Source organism: Mycteria americana, chromosome 7 (assembly GCF_035582795.1).
Source record: "Mycteria americana isolate JAX WOST 10 ecotype Jacksonville Zoo and Gardens chromosome 7, USCA_MyAme_1.0, whole genome shotgun sequence".
Lineage (NCBI taxonomy): Eukaryota > Metazoa > Chordata > Aves > Ciconiiformes > Ciconiidae > Mycteria > Mycteria americana.
Window position 1 is genome coordinate 2,319,618 of NC_134371.1, and position 26,586 is coordinate 2,346,203.

Below are 26,586 nucleotides of genomic sequence, written 5' to 3' on the forward strand. Positions count from 1 at the left end.
TTGACCTGAGGCTGTGCTAGCATGGCACTTGGAGGCTGAAGGAAGGATTGGTTTTGAGATATCCCCAAATAAAAATTAATCAGTACCCCATGCATAATGTTGGCCATCCAAGAAGGACATACTCAGTTTTAAGATACATTTAGATACCCAAAGCGACCAACTTGTTTGATGCTAACAGGAGATTCGTACAAGGCAGAACCAATGGTAGCGGCTTTCTTCTCTCACGTTCGCAAGCTTATCCAAAAATGCAATAAAAACATAGGGCTGGATACAGTGCATGAGAAGCGGACGCAGAGAGCCAAGACGCTGGTGGTGATTTGCATGTAGAAAACAGAGCAAAAGTAGACAGTGATGAATGGTTATTCACTGGATATGTAACCATTTATGACAAGAGCAATTACTCACTACCTGTTGAAGCCTCTGAACAAGTTACCAGGGAGAATGTCTTATTCAAAGCAATTCTTATTTCCACTGGAAGCAGCCCACCTTTCTGCTCTATTCACATGTTTGTCTTTCTCATTCTCTACAGATGTCCTAAGAATGCACTTTGAAAAGTTTCTTGACACATTGCTGCTGTGCTTATTCCCGAATATGACGCAGCTACCAGACCCTTCCTTCCACGATACAAAAGTAGTAAGAAAAAGCTATGACAAGGTAATTTCCACTTTACTATGCCATTCAAGGGGGTTGTGCTTTATAGCTGAAGTTATATGATCTGCTCCAAAGTTTTGGCAACACTGTTTATTTAAGGTAAAAAAAAAAATCACTGCTCTAATTGCTGGAGTTTCTCCTATTACCCTGCAATAAAAATGTATCTAAATTATAAATGCTTAGTAGTAAGCACGACAAAAATCCCTTACTACATAATATCTGCAAATAACCTTAACTACAGAACAATGAAAGATTACCTCCGTTCATATGCTGTCAGCCAGAAAACAGATCTTCAGAGTTAAGAAAAACACTCCAGGTCCCAACATTGTGCAAGGGCAAAACCACTCTCAAATCCTCTTTCCATACAGTGTCCTCCATTAAATGAAAACAAATGTCCGTGAAATGCAGCAGAAAAAGCAAAATCCTCAAAAAGATTAACAGAAGTCCTTCCTGGCTACTTTTCCTACCGTACCTCATACCTGAAATGCTTTGTCTTGGAAGTAGCCTTTTCCTATCTCTGTTCTGGTTTGGCAGATGACCAAATGCAAAGCCAGTCCTTTCATTCTCACTGACTCAGCTGGAAAACTCTCCTCTTTCCAATTGCTTTGCTCTTCCTTTATCACCTCTGTGGACTAGCAAAGCTTTCCCACAGCCTAGTCCCCTCCTGCCTAGCACCACAAGTCACCTCCATCAGTACGCTTCTCTCTTTCCTTCCTAGCTTAACTATATTTTTGTCAACAGTTACTTTGCCTGTTTGGAAAACACCAAGTAAATAGTATTTTGGGGGAGTTTGGGCTCCCAATATGGAAAAGGCCCTGCAACCCTGCTCTGCAAACGCAGAAATGAAGGAGCGAGCACAAGACGTGCATGCCTGGAGTACGTTGCTGAGCCCAGTTCTGCCCTCTAACAAGCCTCTGCTGAATGCAACATCCACATCCCTTGCCTGAGCTCCTCTGGAAGGTGGAGCAGCCGTGGGACTCTCAGATTACAGCAACAACTGCAGGGTAGTTTTGCTGCTGTCCCCTGGAAACAGGAATAAATCTGCCTGATCCCTTACGCTGATGGAAGGTGTCAGCACAGGGCCTGTCAGGATCGCGGGCACAGTACAGACATTTGCATGTTTAGAAGCTGAGTTCACACTAACTGGAACAGAGTAGTTAAACACTCTTTCTAAAGACCTCTTTTTTAGCTAATAAGATAAGAAACTGATTATGCAGCCAAACAGTTGCCCCAAGTAATCAAAAAAATCCAGTTAGCTCTCAAACACTCGCAGGCAACGGGCCAAAGTCTACTATCAGTCTCACTGGTGCCATTAGGCTGAGCCCCGTCTGTGCAGCACCAGAACAAGGCCCTTTGTCTCTGCACTGCTTTGTAAATCCATCCTTAGCAGCTTATCCTCTTGCTTCCCTTCTCCCTTCAGCAAACACTCAGTCTTTAAGCACAGTTCTTAGCCTGCTGCAAACCAACCTTTTCATGCGTGAAATACAAATTATGTACAGTGCAATTAAGCCAGTACGCGAAAACAGAGCACTTTGCCTATTCAGAGTGCCCTCTTCCAGCCTGGAATTTCCAAATCTGATGTCCACAGCAACATCTGCTGGTAGAATAACATAAATACACAAAACCGAGCAGGAACAGTCATGATGAAACCTTCAGTTGTGGGTGTTAATCACTTTTCCTAAACCTATGACTATACCATAAAACCTCTTTCACTTTATTTTTTTCTATTAATAGCACTGCATTACAAGTGGTAATGCACGATGTTAACACACAAATACTAATGTCACAAGTCTTAAAAGAATTATCCATGTGGCTTTGTAAGTTGGTAGCAATATTCTGTTCTTGGACTCTATTCAATTAGTATTATCACATAGCTCATACATATTTATCATTTATCATATTTATCACACATTTGTCCATAAACAAAGCAGATAAATATGCTAACTCTTACCATAATGTCTTAACAACAAAATTACTTTCTAGCTTAGCTATCCCTCCATAAAATGCCTAAAAATAAATACACTCCACTTATTTTTAATAAATACAGAATGCACACATTTAATTTGAGGGCTTAACATCTTCATAACAATGTTCTTGGAATAATTAGACAGCTATTACTACTTATTGCTATTACCCATACTTGAAGAAAAGCAAACAGTGATTTTACTACTGCAGTAGCACTGTATTGCAACAAACACTGTGAACTTTACTACTTCAACTAAATTGGACTTCCTTTTGTAGAGGAATGAATATTTTTGGCTTTTTAAACCACAAAAGTAAAATGTAGAGTTCAGCAACAAAATTCTATGTAAAGTTAATGTAGGCAAAATTAAAGAACCACTACAAAGCTTTTATATCTTACATCTGACTATTTTGCCACAGAATGGGATTCATTTCATCCCCATTTATATTTTGGAGTGTTGCCAATGACACTAATAGAAAGGATAAGAGCCCAGTAACTCCTGTCTCATATCATGGCTTATAATTTGAAGTCCATTAGTACAGTATACTAACAAGTACAGATGTATTTCCTGCCCTATGGGTCATCCAATCTATAATGAAACTTCCATAGTCAACAAGGTTCAGTAAATTCACATATTCTTGAAAGGTCTTTCTTGATATAGTCTGTTATTAGATTGCGTCTAACATGTTTTATCACGTTTATAGATAATGCCCATATGTATGCTTTATACATACATGCCTCATACATGTTTTTACGTATAACCTGTTTGTTTGTATATATGCCTAATACAGCCTAACTAATGTAACGGTGGGCACGCTGCAGGACTAAATCCAAAATCTTAGTGTGTTCCTACCTTGAAGGACACTTTTGACAATGGTGCTTGTGTGATCAGCCAGCAGATCCGCTTTAGCGATTGCAGCCAAGGATAGATAACTTGACATGTTTCTGCACAGTTCCTTATTGCCCCTCTGAAGAAATTTCACCGCCACTGGGACAGCTAAGGCCATTACTGGAGGTCGGTTGTAATTCTGTAAAAGCATGAAAAACCACTGAAAAATAAGCAGCTGAAAAAAAATATTGAAATAAAGTCTCATGCTGATCAGAGTAGAAAAACAAAAATCAAAACAACAGGGGAAAAAAAGCAAAAAACATGTCAAGAAAAGTTATGTTTTGGTAACACCACTGAAGGCAGACTTCAAACAAAGAGCGAGTAAGGAAATTTAAAAGTACTGCACCAGGAGATGCTACTAACACCCCTATTTTGGTCTTCTGCATGGGGAGAAAACACGCTATTAAGTGCACTAGTTAAATGTTAACTGCTGTAACATTTCTAACAAGACATTTTGTGTTTGGTGCTCTCAGAGAAGACAGCAGAAGCTGTATCCATCATCTACACAGGGTAGGTAATTTTCATCCCAAAGCATAGGAAACACCTCAGAGCAGTCACTCATGCTGTTGACTGGTAAATATTGCTTCCTGCAGCAAGAGATACATTGCTGCCTGTCGTTCCTACGTCGCAGCAACCTGCCGCGCTCTGATGTCCAGCCCCAAGCATGGCAGCCCAATGTGCAGGCACAGAGTCAAGGCTCAGGGAAGCTTAATTTCAAGCATGGGTAAATCTTCCCTGGCACACGTCACAGCTTTCCTCATCTAAACCGAAGTGTGTTACTACTCTGAGTTTTGGCCTGTCTTTGTGCTAGCAGAGACCACGTGAAGAAAGCACTCCTCTATTCCCAGAACAGAATCTCATGCTAAGCCACTGGGACTAAATCAAAGGCAAACTAGTCAAATGAGGAAAAGAGTACCCATGAGTAAGTGTACTGGGAGACTTGCTCACAGGGTAATAGCTTTAGTATTGATCATCAATTTTCCTCTAATAATTTAGATTTCCTTTCTTAAACTCCAGTCAATTTCTCTGAACATTGGGGTCAACTGGAATTTTCCAAGACAGCTAACTTCTGTCCTCAAAATGGCACCAAGCTTCAGTGATCTCAGGGGTATCTGCACATGCACATAAGTTTTGACATTAAGGTCCGAAAAGGTTTTCTGCAACTATTTGTATACGTGAAATTGTGTGCACACACTATACATCCATTGCCCATTAAGTTCCCATATGTAACTGCCCTTGAAACTAGTAGGATATGTTTATGCGTAACTGAGGACCTACATTCTTTCTGGAGCCTTCTTAATCAGTGCTTTTCTCTCATCTTCACTCAGTTTTGAACATCTCTTTGAAACTGGAGTACATCATTGTTTTTGAAAATAATCCTGCAATATGATTATATTTAATTAGCATCTGAAATTGCAGGCAACCACTGGAACCCAGATGTTTCAGAAAGAAACAAAATAGTGCAAAGAAAGGCAGTCCAGACTTAACATGCTCATTCTGGAGCAGCACTGAAAAAAATAAATTTAGACCTGAGAAAAAAACCAAATCTGTTGTTCCATATACCCTGCTACATTGCCTCCTAGGCCAGCTCTGCCTCCATCAGCAGTAACTGCCTTTGCCATTAGCCTCACAGAGAGCAGGACCGACCCTAATTAAGGCTGCATTGTGCTACTCAACCAATGCAAAAGAGCCAAGTTTAACCGGCTATGAGGATGTCTCCTTGCAATAGAGACCTTCCAGGCAGTAGAGTGCTGCAGCCACTCCGAGACAGTCCCTTTCTGCCAGCCCCTAAGGAAGAAGGGGCTGCAGCAACTCCTAGGTGTCAAGATAGCTCATCGTGGCAACTGCCATACAACCGAAAACTGCGTCTTTAATGAGAAAAGCCCTTAAAATGAACAGAGCTTTATACAGCGGCATGTTTAAATCGACATAATGCCTCACTATATTTTGCTGAGAGGCACTACTGAGTAGGAGCCAAATTCTGCCTCCAAGTTATACTCTAGGACTCCACGCAGAAGGAACGGGAAAAGGAACAATGGTTTTAAACTAAGGGAGGGCAGATTTAGGCTGGATTTTAGAAAGAAATTTTTTACAATGAGGGTGGTGAAGCACTGGCCCAGGTTGCCCAGAGAGGTAGTGGAGGCCCCATCCCTGGAAACATTCAAGGTCAGGTTGGACGGAGCTCTGAGCAACCTGATCTAGTGGAAGATGTCCCTGCTCTTGCAGGGGTTGGACTAGATGGCCCTGAAAGGTCCCTACCAATCCAAAGCATTCTATGATTCTATGATTCTATTAAAATAAGGTTTGGCCCTCTGACTACGATTTAAAAGATCTAAGAAAATTCCAGAGAACAATTTTTTTTTCCTACAATAAAGATAAAATAGTTAAGAAAAGGTTTTAATTCAGACGGAAGGAGAAAGGTTTTGTTCGTTCCATTATAAATATCAGGGCATGAATGCACACTTACGAAAATGTGAAGGTGACAATGAAAAACAGATTTCAATAATATGATATAGTGATGTTTGCAAACCTAGGGGACCTCCCTGCTGCTAATATCAACAGAAACATGCTGTGAGATTCAACCCAGCTGTCAAATATTCATTACTACTTCAACTATCCCTCACGTATTGTATAAAAACTCATTTTATGCCTTCTTTCTTTCTTTATGCAAAAGAACTTGCTGGTAATAGCTCTGTTTCAGGGAGCAGTAAATGTACTTTCATAACTTTCTCATTTCAATGAACTCCTTTCTTGAAGTAATCTGCACCACAGTGCAATCCCTAAAACATTTGGATATGAGCTAGCTTGATTTAGGCACACAGTTGCCAACAGCACAAACTGAAAGCTTAAACAAGCCATTGCATACTTCAGCATTCTCATGAAGCATGATTTCTAAAGTACCGCAAAGACAAAACATGATTTTGCAATGTACAGTCTCTCATCTGGAAAGTTTGAGCTGTGCTGCTACTGGTATCCAAATGCAGTTACTGTCTCAACTCCAGGGACACAAGACAGAGAGGGAGATTAGGCAACACCTCCAGGAACGCATTGCCTGTCAGAAAGCATGGTCCCTACCAAAGCCAGTCAATCACAGGGAAAGGCAGAGGGGACACAACCCCCTGATATACCACTCACCTTCACAGGATGAGTTACCGTGCCCTGCACCGGGGTGCAGCTTATGGATCACGGCTCAGAGATGCCAGGCAGTGCAGAAGAAATCTTGCTAAGCCTCACTGCAGTCTTGACCAAATGCCTGGCTAGACTAAACCTCTATGCTTCCCAAACCAAAATCAACAAGAACCTGGGCTTCAGAAAAGGAGGTTTTTTCCTTCCTTTAATATTTTGCTATAATACACTTTTTTGTGCATTTTCAGAGTGACAGACTGGAGGTAAACATAACCAACCATTGTAAAGTAAAATTTCATTGAAGCAAATTCAGCATTGATGTTACTTTTTCTGAAACTCTTTGCTTCTTTTGGACTTTAAACACTTTCAGCCAAACTGGATGAGGAACCTCAATAAGTCTATGGAATATATCCTACAAGGGGCTAAGCAGTACCTTTCATGGGACAGTGACATACTTGTGCCACTATTGCCTGAATTTTTATAATGAAAGAACAAAAACACCCCCACACCTGATTTAGAGGCAGAGGTAAAGAAAGCAACTATGAAACAGCAGACGTACTGCAGACATCACCCCAGAGTAGGCTGTGTGGAAAGGCACTTCATAGCAACTGTTTCTCCATCTGACATGGAGCTGGTCCCCATGAATTGTACCCACAGCTGAAACTCTGGAAATAAGCCTGATTTCTGCTTCCAGTTACAGGACTGTGCACATAGGTTTCTCTATGGGTCTCTCCAGTGTATTATATTGCTTTCCCAACAAGGAATGATATTGCCTGCAGTCCTGGCTAAAAAAGCAAAGACAAACCACAAACAAACAAACCCAAACCCCAAACTCACCCTGATTTAATACCAGATTCCCCCTTCCCCCTCTTTAAATGGCTTTTCACCCTCAGCTTTCTTAGAAAGCCTTGGAATAGCCCATTCCTATCCCCAAAAGGCTGTTATATACCAAGATGTCTTCTTTTTAGTCTTGCATTCACAGGGAGCGATAGTTCATAGACTACTGAGGTCAAATAGGACCCAGCTTCAGCTGTTCTTCTAGCAAATGTTTTTGGGACATAAATGCTTTTTCAGTCTTGTTGTTGCTGCCTCTAACATTTAGTAACATATTCTAAGAAATTATTCCAACACTTCTGGCCAGAGCATAACTTCTTTCTAGTCCTCTATTTAGAGAAGTAGCAATCAGATTTTAGTTCAGGAGTCCGTTTTCTGTGTTGTAACCTGGACTCAGCTTTCACAATCGAAATGTTAAGTGAGATCCTCCTCACTTTGACAGCATATCTAATGACCTAAATTTCATGTCATTAAACTCTCTTTGGCATTTTGCTGCCTTCCAGAATGGTTCGAAAGAATAACCTCTTCCCTGATATTAAATGCTTTCAAATGAATCTTTCTGTAACCACAGAAAATGATAGTCCTATGTCTCCCACTTTAATACTTACATGAAATGCAAATACTTAGAATTAATGGAGCATTAAGATAATGAAATGTGGCACTTAACAGTCAAGACACTTCTAAAGATAAGGAAGCTGCCAAAACTTTTGATTCACTGCAACAGATACCATATGCATGTAACAATATACATTAAAACGAAGAATATGATCCCGATTGTTAAAGAAACGCAACCACTCCCATGCACCCTCAGAAAACACAAAGTTCAACTGCATTTTAAAAGATAAAACCAAATAGCCAATGAATGCATTACGCTCCCTTGCTTTCAGCTCAGTCTTACCTGCAAGATACAGCTCATGATATCGGATGCAATTTTTGCATGTGGCGTGTCCTCATCTTTTCCAGAAGGCTTCAAGTTGTGTTCCAGACATGATTCCCAGAGAGCCACGAGGGCTTTCCCGTGCTTTTCTATGGATGCCGTCTCCCTGATGGCAGTGGTGATGCGAGTGATGCAGATTTCCACCACAGCCTGGTCATTGTCATTGGTCTGGTAGTCCTGGTTCAAATGAAAAGACATTTGCCAATGAATGCCCATCCTTTTCAAGGACCCCACAAAATTAACCTGCAGACATGAAGTTTTTGTAACGGTTCAGTGTCCATTTTCTCACTTCCACCTTTACAATGAACATTTAGTGTGATTAAACACAGGAATTAGTCATCCCATAGACAATTCACTGGTTTAGGTCTTAATTCTCGTTATTGTAAAGGTATAGATTATGTTATCAAATTATTTTTAGTAGTCTGTCTTGAAGCATGGCCTTCTTGACCAGTGATTGCAGCCACACGCCTTAGAACCACTCTCACAGGCCCTCTTCTCCATCCTAAAACTGAAACTGGCATTGTTATATCCACAATATATATAGCCAAATGCAGGGTCCCAAATATTTCACATCATGTCAAGTCTCTGATGTAAACGCAGTTAGTTTCAATTACTATCAATGTAACATGAATAAAAGTTAATTAAATAGGCTTTATCACAAAATCCTGTAATCCCCTGTAATAACTGACACAGATGCCACGTGGATAGGAAACAGCAGTGCTTTGCCATAACTTAAGACCCAGAATACACAATCACCATCCTTTGGTCTAACCTATGCTATTCCACCCTAAAAATTAATGAAGATAAAAGACAGACTGAAGTATTAACCAAAAGTCATTGTTTTTGCTAGATAAAGCGTGGTCATTTTTAAAGGGCTGGAGCCAAGTTCAGCACTAGCTTGTAGAAGTGCAGCTCCAGAGTTAGGTCTGGGGGCTCTGCGCTGCAGCATGGTATGACAGCGTATCACAGGCAGAAGCCACGACGTTTGGGTCTGTCTTAAAGCAATTCTCTGCCTTTATTCGCAGCTAGCCCTCTACAAGCTTTGCTTGGCATGACGGAAAAATCCACGCACTTATTAAAAACAGAAAACACACTTTTTCTTTTGTATAAGACTACCTATTGATAAAGAGGTGAACAAGTTAACAGCTGCTGCCTGGGACGGCCCAAGAGCAAACCCCTGACAAGAGTCGCGGTTGCTGGCTGTGCGTGGACACGGAGAGCAGAGCGGTGAACGTGAAACTCCTCACATTTGGGGAAAACCATGTGTCAAATCCCGACTGCTCAGACAGCAGGCACAGGGCAGTGCTGGAGCAGCTCCGGATCTCCAGGGCCCTCTGGTGGGAATGGCCGCTCGGCAGCGGGGAGGCAGGGGATGGCTCTGCGGGATGCTTTAGCTGCTTTATGCAGGCTGGTGTGTTTGTGAAAATGTTTTGTAGCAAATTCAGGCATTTTCTCCCCAAAAGTATATTAGAGGGAATTTCTGTAAAATTCCTGATAATCTGCAGTTAGGCGAGTCAAAGCACACCACAAACAGCAGAGGCAACGGCCAAAATAATGCGATTAATGTTCTGAAAGAGCGGGCAGATGTAATTGCTGTCAAAGAAACGACCAAAGAGAAGAGCCAGTGTACAGTGGCTGTCCTGATGGATGAGTCCGTTCTTGTTGCAACCGGCAACGCTGTGATCAATGCTCTGAGAGTCAGAGGTTTGCACATTGCCAAAACTGATTTCTAAAAATCACATGCTATATGAAGTGCCAGAAAAGTGGAGTTGTGAGAACATGTACGTGTTGCTAATTGAATATCCTAAGGCTCAAAAAAGAGTTTCCTTTCCCTGCAGCAGACTGGAAGCAGTAAGAATAAAGAGCTTTTTTCTTTTTTCCTTGGACAGCATTTTTAAAGAGTTTACCAAAATTCATGAGCCTACCATCATTCAGAACACTTTGCTGCAAGCAGAATACACATTATACATGCAGTGGACCTGTAACCTCCTGTTAATCTTTAATATGCCTTAAATAACTACTTAATAAGAATTATTATAAAGATGAACTTGAAATATCTTTAAAGGAAATCCAGCTAGTGGGAACTGGATTTGGTTACCACGTTTTTAAACCTTACACTCTGCTCGGCATTCTTGAGTTTTTCAGAAACTTAAATTGTGTATGTCCCTGTCTTTAATATTTTATTTATACAATACATTTAATCTCATGAAAAATGATTAAGGACAGTGTTTCACTTACCGCAGATGAACTAATTATTCTTATTTGCTCAAGAGCTTCTGAGAGGCTTCCTTCAATTTCAGCATCCTCTAAGGAGAAAAGATCCCCTGCACGTGAAAGGTCCTTTTGTGCCAAAACCAGCCCAAATAGATGATGCATGGCTGCGTTCGCTGCTGCTCAGCCAGACCTCTGCATGCACCATGTGCATGAACGACTCAGATGAGGACAGAACGGAAATAATCCTGTGGACTAGCGATCAGTTTAATATGACAAATAAATCTGGGGCATATTTCAAGACTTCCTTGGCCCCAATCTAAAAGGTGGGGGGAAAAAAAAAAAAAAGGGAAAAATTAGCAAATGCATTGACTGTCATATTCCAGTTTAGGAAAGATTTTTAAATGGTGCATGTAAACAGCATACAGGATGCCCTGATCCAGGGACATCCTCAAGCATGTATCACAAACTGCATGTTGAAGGACCTCTTGCCCTCAAAAACTAAATAGCTTAAAATTAGCTAAACAATATGTAACTTTTAATAAATAAAACCAAGGTTTTTTTCATTTCAATGCATATCACCTGAGCAGGATGGTGACTGGGCTAACTGATAAGGATTGCAAACCACCTTTCTGTGGTCAGTAGCAGACCAAAGCTAGAGGAGGCAGGTGAAGCCACTTTGTTTGTTTTCTGGGTTGTTGTGTCTTGACTTCAGAAATACATTATGAGCAAGACTGAGAAGATAATGATTTTTGTTTAGAAAAACAGTCAGTTTTGTTGCCAAAATGATCCCTGCAGTCTTTTCAACTCGTGTAAAACAAACACTTGGCTGAGCTGAAACTATGAAACTATGCACCTTGGCTGAGGAATTTAACAGAAGCCTAGCCAAGTGGGGCTGGGCTCGGCACCACGCACACGCTTGTGAAATAGGACAGTCCTGCGTTTGTGCCCCAAAACTCTGGTGTTTAAAGCATCTGCAGAGGAGACATTTGCCTTAATTATAGAAGTTTGTTTTTTCCACATTTCAGAAGTGCTATTTGTTATTCCAAGACTGCCAGGACTTGCCTCGTGCTGATGGGTCCCCTCTGCTCATACACCCTTGAAGCAAGGGTCTTCATGGCCAACCTCAGTGCACATGAGAAAGGGACCAACAGCACAGGGTCCTTCAGGCCCATAACATCCCACGGCGCTTGGACACCCTCCTTGGACTTCGCCAAGGCAGGTACAAATCCATGCAGGCAGAAAATGTCTGTCCTTGAGTTTTCCAAGGGTCTCCATGATGGCTTTACCAGTAGGAACAGGACAAGGGCAGTCCCTCCTCCCTCAGCTCCCAATTGTACTGCACTTCTTCCATCCTTTCCCACCAACACTATTCATGGTGACAAAGAAACCCAGGAAGCCACAATTTCTCAGCCCCAAAGAGCACCTCTAAGTGCGGGGCCCTCCATGGGCTACTAGCACGTCAGGAAGAGCTGTGAGGGAAGCAGGGCGGTGGAAGAGCCTTCTGTTCGAGACCCTGCTGAGAAAGGGGTGAACCACACAGAGGGCATTCACCGGCACTCATAGCAGCCATGCTGGCCAGAAGCACACTGAGCTTCTGCCAGCAAAGAGGACAGAAAGGCACATGAAAGGAGAGGTTACAAATGGGAATGCCTCTGTGCCCCAGGAAGCTGCTGCACAGCTCAGCGACCTCACCCCAAACAAGCTCTGCCCGACGGTCACCTCAAGCTCCCTTTAGCTTTAACTGCATCTGTGTTAGCTATCTTCTAGTACACAAGTGATCATTCTCACTCCTTCAACACATCATCAATATTTTCTCCATAATGAAGCGTGTGGAGATACACATAGGATCTTTCGGAGAAACTGCAAAGTAGGCTGTTGTTAGTTGCTGTTTTGTGAATCAAAATGTCTTTCTGAATTGAAGTAAACATACCTAAATGTAAAGGACATACATATAATATACTTGTATATATGTATGTCCTTTACATTTAGGCATGCAACAATCTAAACAGAGTTTCAGCTTTGCCACTATGGCTGTCTTTGCAGGAATACAACAGATACATGACTATCTAGCTGATGAAATTATGACATTAAGGCAGGCATACGCTAAATATGATACTCGTTAATTCAAGAGTTTGAGTTAGCTTCAAACATCATGCACTGGAAAAGCAGTTGCTAGAACTGGATCAGTCTGCCTTTGTGCATATCACTTAAACAACCTAGTCTGTGTTTCCAATGAGTAAAATTTCCCTGTAGCTTTATATAGAGGAAAAAGAAATGTCTGAGATCTGACATATATTGGCTGAAGTAAAATATAGGAGAAAAGGGAATCTTATGAAAAATAGGCTATTCGTAATCTGGACAAAGCGATGAAGAGGCTGGGTAAGTGTGACAAATTAAGGACTCAAACATCACCACATCTTCCACACAGGGTTGCATTAGATGAACCTGCTGTAGCAGCGTACAGCCACAGTCACCCCGATGGCACGTGCCACGCGGGGCAGGCAGAGAGCTCCTGCCTGCCCACTGGAGACATGGTGGCCTGCAGGAAGCTCTGCGCAGATGTATATCTAACCCAGGTGTTGCTTGGCACGAGAACATGTATTAAGATACAAACATTATGTCACAAACAAAAACTCTCCCTCTGTCTTCACTTATCCATCTAATACAGAATATTTACTGGTTTTGAGGCTAGGAAGAGATCTACCAAGCACGTCTTCCACAAGGCCTGTGTAGATTCTCAGCCAGCTCCTCCAGGTTCTTCTCTTGAGTTGATGAACAAAGTACATTGTGACAAACTAGATCACTTATAATCATTATTTGAGATACAGAGTATCCTTAATCCCTGTTACTCTATTTTCTGCTATTTTTCAGGAAAAAAACCAATGCAAAATGTCAAATAAGGGGCAAATCCAATGCAAAACACTGAGAACCTTCTGGAAATAACTCAATAAAGCAATCTCTCTTTTAATAGCATAGACAGCACCTTGAACTTGATCTGCCATAAGCCCGATTGTAAGGTTTTTTTAATTTTCCCAAATCTATCAATATCATTACACAGGACTTTTACTTTGATTATTTGCAACAAGACAGAAGCAGAAAAGAGCTAATAAGACTGCAAACCCCAAAGCACAACAGGCTAGATCCTCCTGACAATCGCTATGGCATAAATCACCAGTCACCAAACTGAAGGAGATGGTGTAAGTAGAGGAGATTGGGCCCATTGTACTCATCCTCAGCAAGTCTCAAATTCAGAAATAAAAGTTCAAAAAGCCACAGACACAAACTGATTTTTTTTACCTGTTGACGATTCCACAACGACATCCTCAATGACAGTTACAGGTGCAAAGCTTGCGTTCTTGGAAACAAAGCCTGACCATTTCCTTTGCTCTCCTGCTACCCCAGGCAGCATCCGAGGGCACAGCAAGTGGAAAGCTGGGGAATCGGGTGGCAAGCAGTGAACCTGAAGCTGTTAATTGCAGTGCCAGGAGTAAGGCATTTCAGGAATGCAGACTAAAGCAGCCTAAAAGTTACCAGTGGCTCCGTCAGGTGACTAAAGGAACCTAAATGCAGAGAGGCCTTATCTCTGAATGAAACGCTCTGTTTCTAGGACAAAATACAAAGCCTACTCCACTCGAGGGCAGTTGTTTTTAATAGAGAAAACAGAACTCTCTGTGTTAGTGGAAAGCTATCCTTCCCTGGGAAGGAGGTAAAAAAAAAAAAACCTCGGTAAGCTCACACTGTTTGAAAGAAAAAGAACAAGTGAACAAACTTGCTACAGAAGATATTTTCTGTCCAAAGGAATAAATTCTGGAACACTTTACATGAATACAGAAGAGGGTCTGAAGTTTGCTTTGGCTTTCAACATTACTCCCGTAAGTAGCACAACAAAATCTGCACACATAATTCAGAAAAATGCTCTAGGAACGAAGATCCATTTGAACCCTCCCTTTGATCAGCTGCACTGAAACACAGCAGCCCCTTCTTGGCCTTTTGCAAATGATACTCTACTTGATGTGCTTCTGCAGAAGACAAGTTTCTCCCTGTTCTCTATTGATGAACAGACACTTTTTATGTAAGTTTTACAGACAACACTAAGAACAATATAGAAAAACATTTACTTACTATAAGCTCTTTGAAATGGAATTATAGCAAATCTTCTTAACACTTACATTATGTAACAGTGCTGAAAATACTTTTCTTGCATGGGTCTTAAGAGGAGAGAATTGTCCTTTAAGCATCTCCTTCTCTCTACAAGATTGTACTGTTTCCTACTAATAGGCTGCTGGCATTGAAGAATAGGAAAAGCATAATACATGGGTCTTCTAAAATGTTGTCTTTTTTTTTTAATTTCTTTTTTAAAACGGGACGATAATTTTGGTTGGATCATAAAATTGCTTCAGAGTATGGTTCCCGAGATGTCTCCTCAGCTTGACTCCACATCACCTATCAGTATCTTCTCATTCAGATACGATAGAGATACTGTATCTGTCAGATCAGCGTCTGAGACAGCTCAGACTTGTATTTGTGTCCCATGTACACAAGCAATGGAGAAGAGGCAAAGGGTCTTGCCAAAGTTTGTACACTCTGCGTGGCTCCCCATCGGCACAGTGTCGGGGGGGGGGGGGGGGGGGGGGGGGGGTCGCAGCAGGGATCCATACCTTCCTATGGTCAAAACCTATGGGAAACAAGGCAGTGACTCCAGCTCTTGTAACAAACTTCAAGTCATCATTATGCAGGGAAAAAAAGACTCAGCTTATAACACAGGCCATCTCCACTGGTTCACGGTGCAGTCCCACATCTAATTCAAAGGTTTGATTCTGATTTCCAACACCTAGTTTCCCTTTTCATGACAAGCTGAAAGAGCCATACGTTCCCTGGGACCTTGAAGCTGTTCCCCTCCAAGGTGAGTCTCTCAACTTGCTGGAGGCACAACATTCTTACTGAAGCTCCTTATCAGAAGCAATCAGAATAAAAGCTAGCCTGACAGGTTTCAGAGCTTGAAGCAATTGAATTGGTCTGTTTGCAAAATCAGTCCCCCAATAACAGAAGATTAACAATAAAAATTCCATGTAAAAGGGCAGTTGGACCTAAGGGCATCCAAAAGCCAATTGAACTTTGAGATAAAAGACTGAGTTTTACAGTTTTATCAGGAACTCAGATTCTGCAGAATGGCATTAGAAGGACCCCAAAGAAAAAAAAAAAAAAATCTTTTAAATCAAGGAGGAAGGGGAGAAATAAAAATTTTTAAATTTACAGTGAAGGAAATTCTACAAGAAATTAGAAAAATTTCCTTAATTTTCAAAAGACTTGAAAGTATGGTTGTTTGATTTTACCAGATGGTGCTATCCCACTGAAAACTAAAGTGCAACCTTCAAAGAACTGTGCAATGATATTGTTAATCTAGTTCCATGCTAAGCAAAGTAAATCGAGAAAACCCTCACTGTATCTAAGGAATTTTAGGAAATGCAGGCCTCCTAGAGTTCATGTTAAGTGAACCGCACAGTATCTTCTAGTTTGCTCACTGCAAAGCAAGAGGCAGTTAAAACCTTACTATACTGTTGAACCAATCTTGTACGTGAACTTACATAATATTGCACTTCAGAAGGAGGTTAAGCATGCACAGTACTAAGTCCTGAGCTAACTCATTCCCACAGCAAAATCCATAACCCACCACCATCAGGGATAGTCCCTGCGGGCTCTCAAAGCCACCGGCCAGTTGCAGTTGAGTACATCAATAGATAACAGGCTGTGAGTGCAAACCATCACCTTGCTGGAGCCGCGCCGAGGATAGATGATACTCCAAACCCAGCACACAGCCAGGGCTCCCAAGCGGGACCTGGTTGCGTTACTCAATTCATTCAGCACTTCCCAAACCCCATTCTCCTCCGTAACACTCAGTTTGCCATGGGTACTGCCCATGGTTCTCCTCAAATGCTGCCATCACAGCTCCCAGCTGGAGCACCTCCAGCTGACGTTTCTTGTTCTGTACTGAGGGACCAAGCTACCACAGATGCCAAAGCTCTTTGATAAAGAAAAGGTAACATTCATTTTCGGAAATATTAAAGAAAGAAATCTAAAAGGTATAAACTGAGCACCCAGTGCAAAAAAGTAACTTAGATTTAAATGTCAAGTAAATTACACAGGAGAGGAAGGTGATCTGAAAATTCCCCTTAAATGGAGGGATTTGTGTTAAAGGACTGGGAAGCCAGAGGCCTGACTTTACCATGGTGATCTTGGGCAAATCACAGCCCAATGCTTTGACTACTCTATCTATAAAAAGGAAAAGAAAAAAAAAAAAAATCAATTTTCTTACCTCGCAGACATGTTGCCATGCTTAATACACTGGGTTGTATGAAGTGCTTTGGATGCCTTGGATGAAAGACGCTATAGGAAAGCAAAAGCAAAATAGTATTAATAACTCTCTGCCTTTTCAGCGCTCTGTGTGCAGACTATAAAATATATGCTGCATGATACTTCCAGGAATACCACTGTGTATTTCACCAAACAGGGTTTAATATTTAGGACATGGACCCATAAAAAACAAACAGGACAGCAGCTCTACTACACCCTGTGGGAGTTTGTGAAGTTATTCACGCACACAAGGACTGAACAAAGCAAAGGTTAGATTTCCATTCTCTCTGGGGGTGGGGACAAATGTTTTCAACAACTGCATATTTAGTTTTATTTTACTTTTCCATGAATAGGAGGAAGATTAGAATAGTCTTCAAAGCAAACTTATTCTGTGCATATGATAGAATCCCCTTCTCTTGAAATCCTCCTCCCCCATCTCACAGGAAAAAAATCTGTTTTGTGGAATTAGAAAAAGCATGTCTCAAACAGTTACAGAAGTTTGTAATGTCTCCAAGACTGCTGGATACTTCCTTCCCCACATGCACCCATCCAGGAAAAAAAGAAAGCCTGGATACATTTCCTGGTTATTTTCAGCCTGAAACTTTCCCAAGAACATTCACATATGCAATTTATGGACAGAATATTGCAACATATTTCAGAGAACTTTTCCCCTCCATGTTACACTAGTAATTTGATTTATTTTTATGTTTGAAAAGCATTTACTTACTAAAATAGAGCACTCTTTCAAAACTTTTAAATAAAGTTCTCACATTTTTCAGTGAAAGAAAAGGATTAAAGATTATATTGAAAGAGCATCATTTTCACACAGGGTGAATAGACTACAGCAGTTCCCATGGGATCAGCTGCATATATTTAAACTCTTCCCACAAGACAACCATTGTTTCCTACAAGCCTCTGTTTTTTCTGTCATGACAGGTTTCCACACTTCATGTCATCTAGAAATCCCATGGATGCTGAGCTGGACCAGATGATGAAACAATAAATTATGAAGTCTACTAATTCGGCTAGTGTTAAAAGTGTTTTTTGCTAATGAAACACCTTGCTGCAGTCCTGGGAGCTGTGAACTGACTTGCTCTCAACATCCAGTTCTTATACACAAGGAAGCAGTATTCTTATTGGAGGCAACTGCAAAATAATCAGAGGAATTATGCAGCCTCTTTTAAGATCCATCTCTTCTACCAGAATTGCGGGGCTATACTACTAACCGCGGTTTGAAGTAAGTTCAGTGTTCTTCCTAGACGTGTAAACCAGCATGTAAATACTCTCCCCTGCGATAAACTGGCTTAATCAGTAGGTTTTAGAGGTCAGATGCTGCTTTAAGTGAACCAGATTTCACAGATCTCCGACGCAATTTTGGCTGCACAATCCATGCAGAAGCCAACTGATGCAGAGTGGTAAGAATGTACTTATAAACTTGCTACGTGCTACTTTTGCAAACAGTTTATAACTTGACCAAATTTTTTTTATATATATATATATATATGTCTCTACTTGATAACCTATGTGCTGCCGAGCCAGTGTTCTATAATTTTCAGTATATAAGAAATCACAAAGGTTTATATTTCACTGCTGTTTCAGAACACACCGATGCTATATATAACACTTCATAAGACTTAGCATTTTTTAACATCAGTAAGACAGATTCGTAAGAATTCAGTTTCTAAATATCTTCATGATTTTAGAATTATATGCTAAAATAAACAACACACTGCGAATACGGAATAAATTGCTTCATATAACAAATACTGATACACTCATTGTCACGGTGATGCTGTCAAAAGCTGGTCATTTTCAAGTGTTGCTTAACAAGCTTTCATAGCTGTGACAAGTTTTCAAGACTGTAGTGGTGTTACAGAAGACAACTTGTTATAAAATTTTACAGAAATGTATAAATATGTATTTCTGTCTAAAGAGGGTGAAAGACTAAATGGAACAGAGTGTGAGGGACTGCATGATCAGCTCTTTAAGAATGCCACTCTGGAAGTGAAAACTGGACTACAGCAATAAATACACTCAAAGTCCCTGTCCCTCAGAGTCTCCTGAAATAGCAGTCACTGAACAATCATTGAACATCCTAAGGTTCCTCCCAGGTACCTGGCAATCCACTCCAGTTTCTCTTCAGTACATGGCCCTATTAATAGGGCCAACAGCATTTTCAAAGTTCCCCTAACCTAAGGCAACGATTCTACAGCACTGGGCACAAAGTGCCTCCTGAGCACGGGCGGGGGGGGCGGGGGGGGGGGGAAGTGAAACGCATTTGAGCCCCAGGATGAGCCAAGAGCACTGCAGCATTAATGTACATGTTGTCACACACCACAATACACAGGCACCGCTTTTTCTTTCTGTGGCACTTCCAGCTAACTTACAATGCTTTTCAAACATCATTGCAATACATTTATACATATAATAACCACGGTTCCTGCATTCACAGAAAAGCCAGTAACAGTCACACTATTAAAGACTACATTTCCTATACTCTCAAAAACCTCTTCCATTATTTAATATTTGGATCTGCTACTCAACTTCTTTCCATGCAGTAATTTATTCATTATTGAAAATGTTACATGAATACATGTTTAAGTTAGTTATTCATACCTCTCAGAAGAGAAACCTCTGAAAAACATTAATAATTGAAGGCAAATTGTCGCTCTTTAGAGAAATTCCGATAAAATCCATTACAGTTGTCAGTCCCCCTTCCATCCCCCTGTCTCTGGTATGCGAGGCTGCTGGCTTGGTGCACAGCCTTGTCAAACCAACCGTACAGTCTATTCAGTTACCCTGGAGTTGTCATGTGGAATCAAGCAAACAAATATCTTCTCTCCATTTTCCCCAACTCTGGCACTCAAAAACAGATCAGAACTAATTCTTCACAAAGCTTAACTTCAGCAGCAGCTTGAGTGAAAACGCTCTGAGCTTGATATGGAATTTGAATTCGTTAAAAGGATTTATCAACAGCCAGTGGTTACATTCAGTTAATTAATAACTTGCTTAAGAGTAACGAGGAAATTGCAGAAGTTAATATTACTTATGGGGCCTCTTCTCAGAAGTTGGTGAGAAGGCTGGACCCTTTCAGTGTCTTTGGAGGAACACTAGCCAGAAGAAAATTCAGAAAAGACTAGGACACTGGAGGAAACGCATCCTTTCAGTTGACACCCATCGCATCTCTCATCACAGAACTTCAGCCAGCCCTTAGAAAGCATAACTGCCCAGGTGGAACCAGTGCCCAGGACTTACCTGAACACCTCCAAAGCTTGGCAGCCGTAGCAGAGAAACAATTTCTAAATCATTCCGGCGGCATTCTGCATGCAAGCTGAACATGCCTTTCTTCCACATTAAGCACGTCTGTATACTTTTCCCCTTAACTTTTCTCTGATAAATAAATTCCAGATTCCCAATGAATCAACCGTAACTAAAACCTACCCTACCCTACACCCAGACCCAAAGGATCTTGATGGAACTGATACTGGCTATGTCCTCTTTCCCTGGGAGACCCTAGGAGCAAACCCATACTAGAAGCGTCCCAGCATTGACATTTTTCTAATAATGGCCAAAGGAATATTAAATGAACCAGCTCTCGGAACAGCAAAGCGTAAGGTCAAGCACTCTTAGCCAGCTGCTGGAGGAAAAGAAACACTGTTTGCCCAAAGATAACAAGGAGGCATGTTTGTACCATTCTTGTTAGGGCTTTTGTCCTTTTGCAATAGAGAAAGGATTTATAAATTATACAGTTTGAAAAAAATCTGCTCCATAGAATATGCATTCAGTTATACAAGTCCTCAATTTTGATGGCAAATCCTCCAAATAGCTTTTTTGCACCTGTTCGTTCCACCATGGCCTCTACAACCAAATACAAAATTAATAGTGGGTGAACACATACTTTTAATGATGTAAGAAAGTAATTGGTTTTTTTTATATAAAATACAATTGTGTGTTCTCTACATCTTCCTTTTAACTTAGTATGTATATGAAGAACACAGCTTGCTTCTCTCCTACCTCTACAAGACCGTAAAAAACTTGCAAGAAGTTAGCAGAACACAACTATTCTCACTTTAAAAATCATTTTCTAAACAAGAAATTTTACAAAAAGTTTCAAAAGGCAGCATGGTCTAACTAGAAAAGCATAAATGAGGGTCTTGGATTTTACTTCTACATCCCATAACTACTTAAGTCATTGTCCTGGTTTCAGCTGAGATAGAGTTAATTTTCTTTATAGTGGCTGGTATGGGGCTGTGTTTTGGATTTGTGCTGAAAACAGCGTTGATAACACAGGGAGGTTTTAGTTGTTGCTGCACTGGGCAAGGACTTTTCAAGCTTCCCGTGCTCTGCCAGGTGCAGAAGAAGCTGGGAGGGGGCACAGCCAGGACAGCTGACCCCACTGCCCAAAGGGACATTCCACACCATACGGCCTCATGCTCAGCACATAAAGCTGGGGAAGGAGAAGGAAGGGGGGACGTTGGGAGCGATGGCGTTTGTCTTCCCAAGTCCCCGTTACGCGTGCCGGAGCCCTGCTTTCCTGGAGATGGCTGAACACCTGCCTGCCCACGGGAAGTAGTGAATGAATTCCTTGCTTTGCTCTGCTTGCGTGCACAGCTTTTGCTTTCCCTATTAAACTGTCTTTGTCTCAACCCATGAGTTTTCTTACTTTTGCTCTTCCAATTCTCTCCCCCATCCCACTGGGGGTGGGGAGTGAGCGAGCGGCTGTCTGGTGCTTGGTTGCTGGCTGGGGCTAAACCAGGACAGTCATTATACAGTAGGAATTAAGAGATTGATTCTTTCACTCATGGCAAGCCTACTTTTGACTTCTAATAGCAACCAAAGTAACATTTCCCCCCAGTGTCTGACCATCTTTTAATTTTTTATGTGGAAAGAAAAGTAAAACCACAAGCTGTTTTTGTACATACTCAAACACAACTACAGTTGTAGCTAATGACAGTCCTCGGAAGATTTACATGGAAAAGCTTTTCTGATAACTATGCTGAAAGGATAAGACCAGTGTCGACTGTCTTCTCAGACAACCCGTTCTTTTAATGTCACAAGGCGGACAGTAGAAAGGAGTCCCCACAGAGAACATCTCTTACTCTGAAGTGAATGCGCTCTGCTTCCAGAATCATCTGTACAGTCAGAAAGAAAACAGACAGCAGGCTGGGGAATATAAAGCAGCAAAGTAAGGATCAGGTGAGAAAGACCCAAACAAGCTTTGAAAAGAAGACTGATGGCATTACCATGGAGAAGGACAGTGACGTGGCCCTTTCCAAGCTAGGCACTTCAGTCCCTTCCAATCTGTACGCTCCCTGCAGAGGTTTGCCATGCTAGCATCACCCTTTACAACCCTGACATAGTCATACCTTAATTCTTTTGCTTCTGCTTTTTCATTGACGGATTCATTGCTATACAGCATTAATATCACCAAGACAATGAAATCTTAGCTAGTGCAAGATGGCATGTGAAAGAATATAGCAGGAAGACTGACTGAAGCCACCCAGCACAGGCACCTTAAAAAGTTCTCTGACTTTCCTCTTGCTGTTTATAAAAATTGTAATCAACTACACAGAGAACCAAGAAATTACCACTGGACCAGGACATGCTTGGAAAGACAAATTAAATCAGAGACAGCAAAGAGCACTTGAGCAACTCACGAATCTAAAGCATATAATGCACATGGTAAACAAAGTGTTGTGATAATAAGGCAAAACAATATATTGTGATAATAAGGCAAAAAGATCTTCATACACATTTCACTATCTGAAAAAGGAGAATTTACTTTATGAAAATAGTTTTTCCCATCCTAGAAAAAACTTGGGTTTAATTTTTATTATAATAGCTACAAGGAACTTACGTCCTTTTTAAACAAAGCCCTGAAAATATTTATTTTGTTAGACTTTTTAAAATAAACCTCTTGTTAGGAAAGAGGCATGCTGTTGCTCTCTCTCCAACTAATTGGAAAAGAGAAACAGAATATTCCATATTCATTGCATTTAGTGTAAATGAGTTGTGTTATCTTCTACCCAGACAAAACATTTTAATTTTAATAACAACAATGCTGACAGCTACAATACTGTTCTTGCAGAAGTTTGCTTGTAAATAATTAACAATTGTTGTATAATGACAGTGGGTTTTTTGATAGCTCGATTAATTTCACAGTCAGGCTGGAGTCTCTTTAATTTAGGGTATTCATAAAAATCCAACCCCCTCTCAACCTACCAACATAAAAGGCTAATGGAAAAAAACAGGTTTACATCCCTGCAGTCTCTCTCCATGCCAAAAATTTGTTGTATGCCAAAAGTCAGCCATGGAAAACCAAGGCGAATAGTAGAGAAATCACAGATCATACCTCCAAATGGTTTACACGTTTGACTAATAATTGCCCGATTTTAAAGTTAAAGTCTGCGTTGAGATAAATAACAAGTTCACATAGCAAAATTCTGTTCTGTGTTGTAGGACCTGGTGGTCAGTCACTGGTGGTGGCATTGTCAGAGGATAGGTTCAGCACACGATGGGGCACCACCTATTACTGTCCTTCAGCTACGTGCACTCATGCCTCTCAAAATCTTGCCAAGCAAGACACTGATTAATATTCCCTTAATCCACTCATATTTCTAAAACTTGGCAGCATTCCTCTGATTCTGGTGGGATCAGTGAGGATAGAAATACCTTAAAGACCATGAAAATGTTTCCCTTGTAAGCAAGTTCTTTATCTGTCACACGCCATATAGTTCACTAATTCACAGCTACAACTTTTACATACATATTAGGAATTTTGTCCAAGAATTGTAGAACTGGATGCAATGTTTCCTCTACCATAATAGGAGATATCAAATTTGATTTTTTTCCCCCCTTCAGATAACACATCCTGGTGTTTCCATTCCTGTGAGGATGAGATATTTCACTCCAGAAATAACAGAGCCTCTCAAAAGCCCACTGAAATTAACAGAGAGACTCTTATTGTCATTACAAGGATTTATAGTTTTTTGTTCTCCCAGTAGGTATTTCCTCAAGTTACCTTATGCCCATTTGCTGTCACAGACGAAGCGGACAGTGACACAGACATTTATGAAGTAAACTTTGGTTTCTATATGGACCAGGTAACAAGAAGCATTTCTGGGCCATGCATTTGACTGGCAGCAGCCCAATATTTAGTGTACTTGTGTAGTTTCATTATTCAGGGTTATTCAGGATTGTCAACTGTCCTGCCAAATAAAAAATGTTAGATGTCGACCTAGTATTTCGATCAAATTCCATGTTAATTACTAAAGATATTTTCTAACTATTCTTTTTTTTTTTCACACTAAGTATTGCTTATACTCCACTTCAATTACTGGCAAAGCACAGCAATCTTGTTTGACACTTTTAGAATAGCTGTTTATTTCTAAAGGCCAAATCCTGTGTACCAGACAAAGTCAAAGCTCCTGTTGAAATTAAAAGAGGTTTTCCCCAAATGAAGACTAAAAACTATAGCATTTGACTCACCGTCTCAGAGGAGCTAGACCCTGCCTCAGCACTGTAGCTGTTCGTTAGTGGGGTTCGTAGGTGGTTATTGCCTGGCAGCCCTATCTTGTAACAATACACAGAGCTCATTATCAGCTGCACTGCTCCAAAAGGCTCATCTGCATCACAAAAGACAACATCTGCTGTGCATCTAGGTGCCATCTTGTTGATAAAGTATATCAGAAATAGAAAAAGTTTGCATGCTCATTTCTTTATAGCCACTGCTGTTTTGGAGACAGTTCCAAAATACTCATAGGCAAGAAAGAAATGTCACTACAGGTCCATCTGACAGTACTTCAGATGCTCCACAGCCTCCCTTGCTGTGATGGACAAACTGCAAACACACTCAGTGTATTTTTTTACATATACACATACATGCGCACACACTCACACATTCTGCATATCAGATAACATTTGCGTTACCCACCTGCATCATTTTCCAATTGAACTGCATATTTTATTACTTCAGGCATCTATTTCCATTCACTTTGTTTCCCACATACAGGGCTTTCTTAACTGGGCTGCATAGTTTATGAACTGTGCTAATTGAGCTGCATAACTCCACTGCTGAGTTTTTATATACCGTACCAAGCAGAATATCGAGTGCTGGATTTGTGCCACCAGAGTTACAAGCTCTGCAACTTGAGCAGTACTTTAACAGTTCTGCTGTATTTTTCACTTCTTAGATTTCTGTATGTTTTTCCTACTTTGTCATACCCAAATGGGTTGAAATCTGCATTTGGCTTAAGCAAAAGTTTTTTTAAGGATAGCCAGGGCAAATAAATTAAACTGTTGATGCCAGCCCAAGTAACCCTTGTATTCTGTCCCTGAGAGCACAAGTCAAGAAAACTTACCCTGGGAGAGCAAGGGCAGCTATTCCCATGCAGAAGAAAAACTGCCTGACCACAAGGGACTGTTCCAATAGGTGCTCACGCTCCTGGTTTCTGGTTAAGAGCCAGAAGCCTTTAAAAGGGTCCTAGAAGCAGGAAGGAAAAGCAGTATTGATAAGTAACCATGAGGACATGCTGTTCTCAGCTGTCACGAGTTAAGAGCCCAGCAATCAGGGCATGCCTGCTGCAGAGAGACACGGTGTCTGGAGGCAAGACTGGTTCTGCACAGCATCCAGCTGTTTCTCATCCTAATTAAGTCTATAGGCTAACAGTGATTATTAATATTAAACACCTACCCTCTGAAGCTACTAATGAAACCAGATAATCTGTACCACAGATCCACATTTAAAATTAATACAGGCATTTATGCTAACTTACAAGAAGGAGAAGCAGTACACACTGATACAATGTGCTCACACCTTTCTTGTGTACAGGTTCTCCTCTTGGCTATGGATAGATGACACAGTAAGAGCCAGTATTGAAAAAACACTAAAACATGGGTTCAGATGCTTAACAAGCTCACCATCATTAATGCTGTACCTCACAGATGTGCACAATGCTTTGAAAGACAAACAAGAGGAACAGTACTTTCACCAGAAACTCTAATTTCAATAATGGCATCAGAGCTAAGTGGCAGCAGTTAGTTGAAGGCTTAAGGAAATAAGTCAGCAGGAAAAAAAAAAAAAAAAAAAGAAAAAAAAGAGGAAGCACCTCAAGGGACAAGTTATTTAAATGAATTAATACTGGCACTAATACAGCTATGTAAATGCCTTTCCAGGACAAAGTCTTGTTTGCTAGATTTGTGGAAGAAAGCTTCTATATAAATGAGCATGAAACCATAGAAATGTAGGGTTGGAAAGTCCGAGATTATCTAATCTACCTCCTTATGTTGAGGCAAGAGCTGTCAGGTCTAGGCACACCTCATGTTTGTTCTGATCTTGCTTCCCTAAGCAAAGCTTTTCAACACTTCATAATTAGTAATTTAGCCAGTAGCCAAAGACTTCTTCCTACTCCATTAGAAACAGAGAACAACAGATCACTGTTTTGTTACGGTGTTTGACTTTATGATTCTTTGCTCTCTCAAACATCTCCTTTTGGAGCAAACATCTCTTTCAGCTTCTCTTCTCATATTTTCTTGCCTTTTTTCATTCTTGTTGAATCTCCTCTGGATTCTCTTTTCTGGAATTTCTCAGCCCCTTTCCATAGGGCACTTGTGCCATCAGGA

The 26,586-nt window shown here is 40.9% G+C and overlaps 1 protein-coding gene across 18 annotated transcripts in view; it reads right to left on the reverse strand.

The window, feature by feature from the left end:
* VEPH1 (ventricular zone expressed PH domain containing 1) overlaps positions 1–26,368 on the reverse strand; it is a 99,637-nt gene extending 73,269 nt beyond the window's left edge. For 15 of the 18 annotated variants that reach the window (XR_012776381.1, XR_012776380.1, XR_012776378.1 and 12 more), the window contains exons 1-6: positions 26,242–26,368; positions 25,326–25,447; positions 16,928–16,998; positions 10,639–10,930; positions 8,362–8,577; positions 3,468–3,642 (exon numbers count right to left, since the gene is read on the reverse strand). Coding sequence is in view for 5 of the 18 variants with exons in the window: in XM_075506778.1 (XP_075362893.1) it covers positions 3,468–3,642; positions 8,362–8,577; positions 10,639–10,776 (529 nt within the window). In the remaining 13 variants the exon portion in view is untranslated. Of the gene's footprint in view, positions 1–3,467; positions 3,643–8,361; positions 8,578–10,638; positions 10,931–16,927; positions 16,999–25,325; positions 25,448–26,241 lie in introns of those variants that run through there. The other 3 variants (XM_075506775.1, XM_075506776.1, XM_075506782.1) reach the window with 3 other exon arrangements.
* Positions 26,369–26,586: the final 218 nt, after the last annotated feature.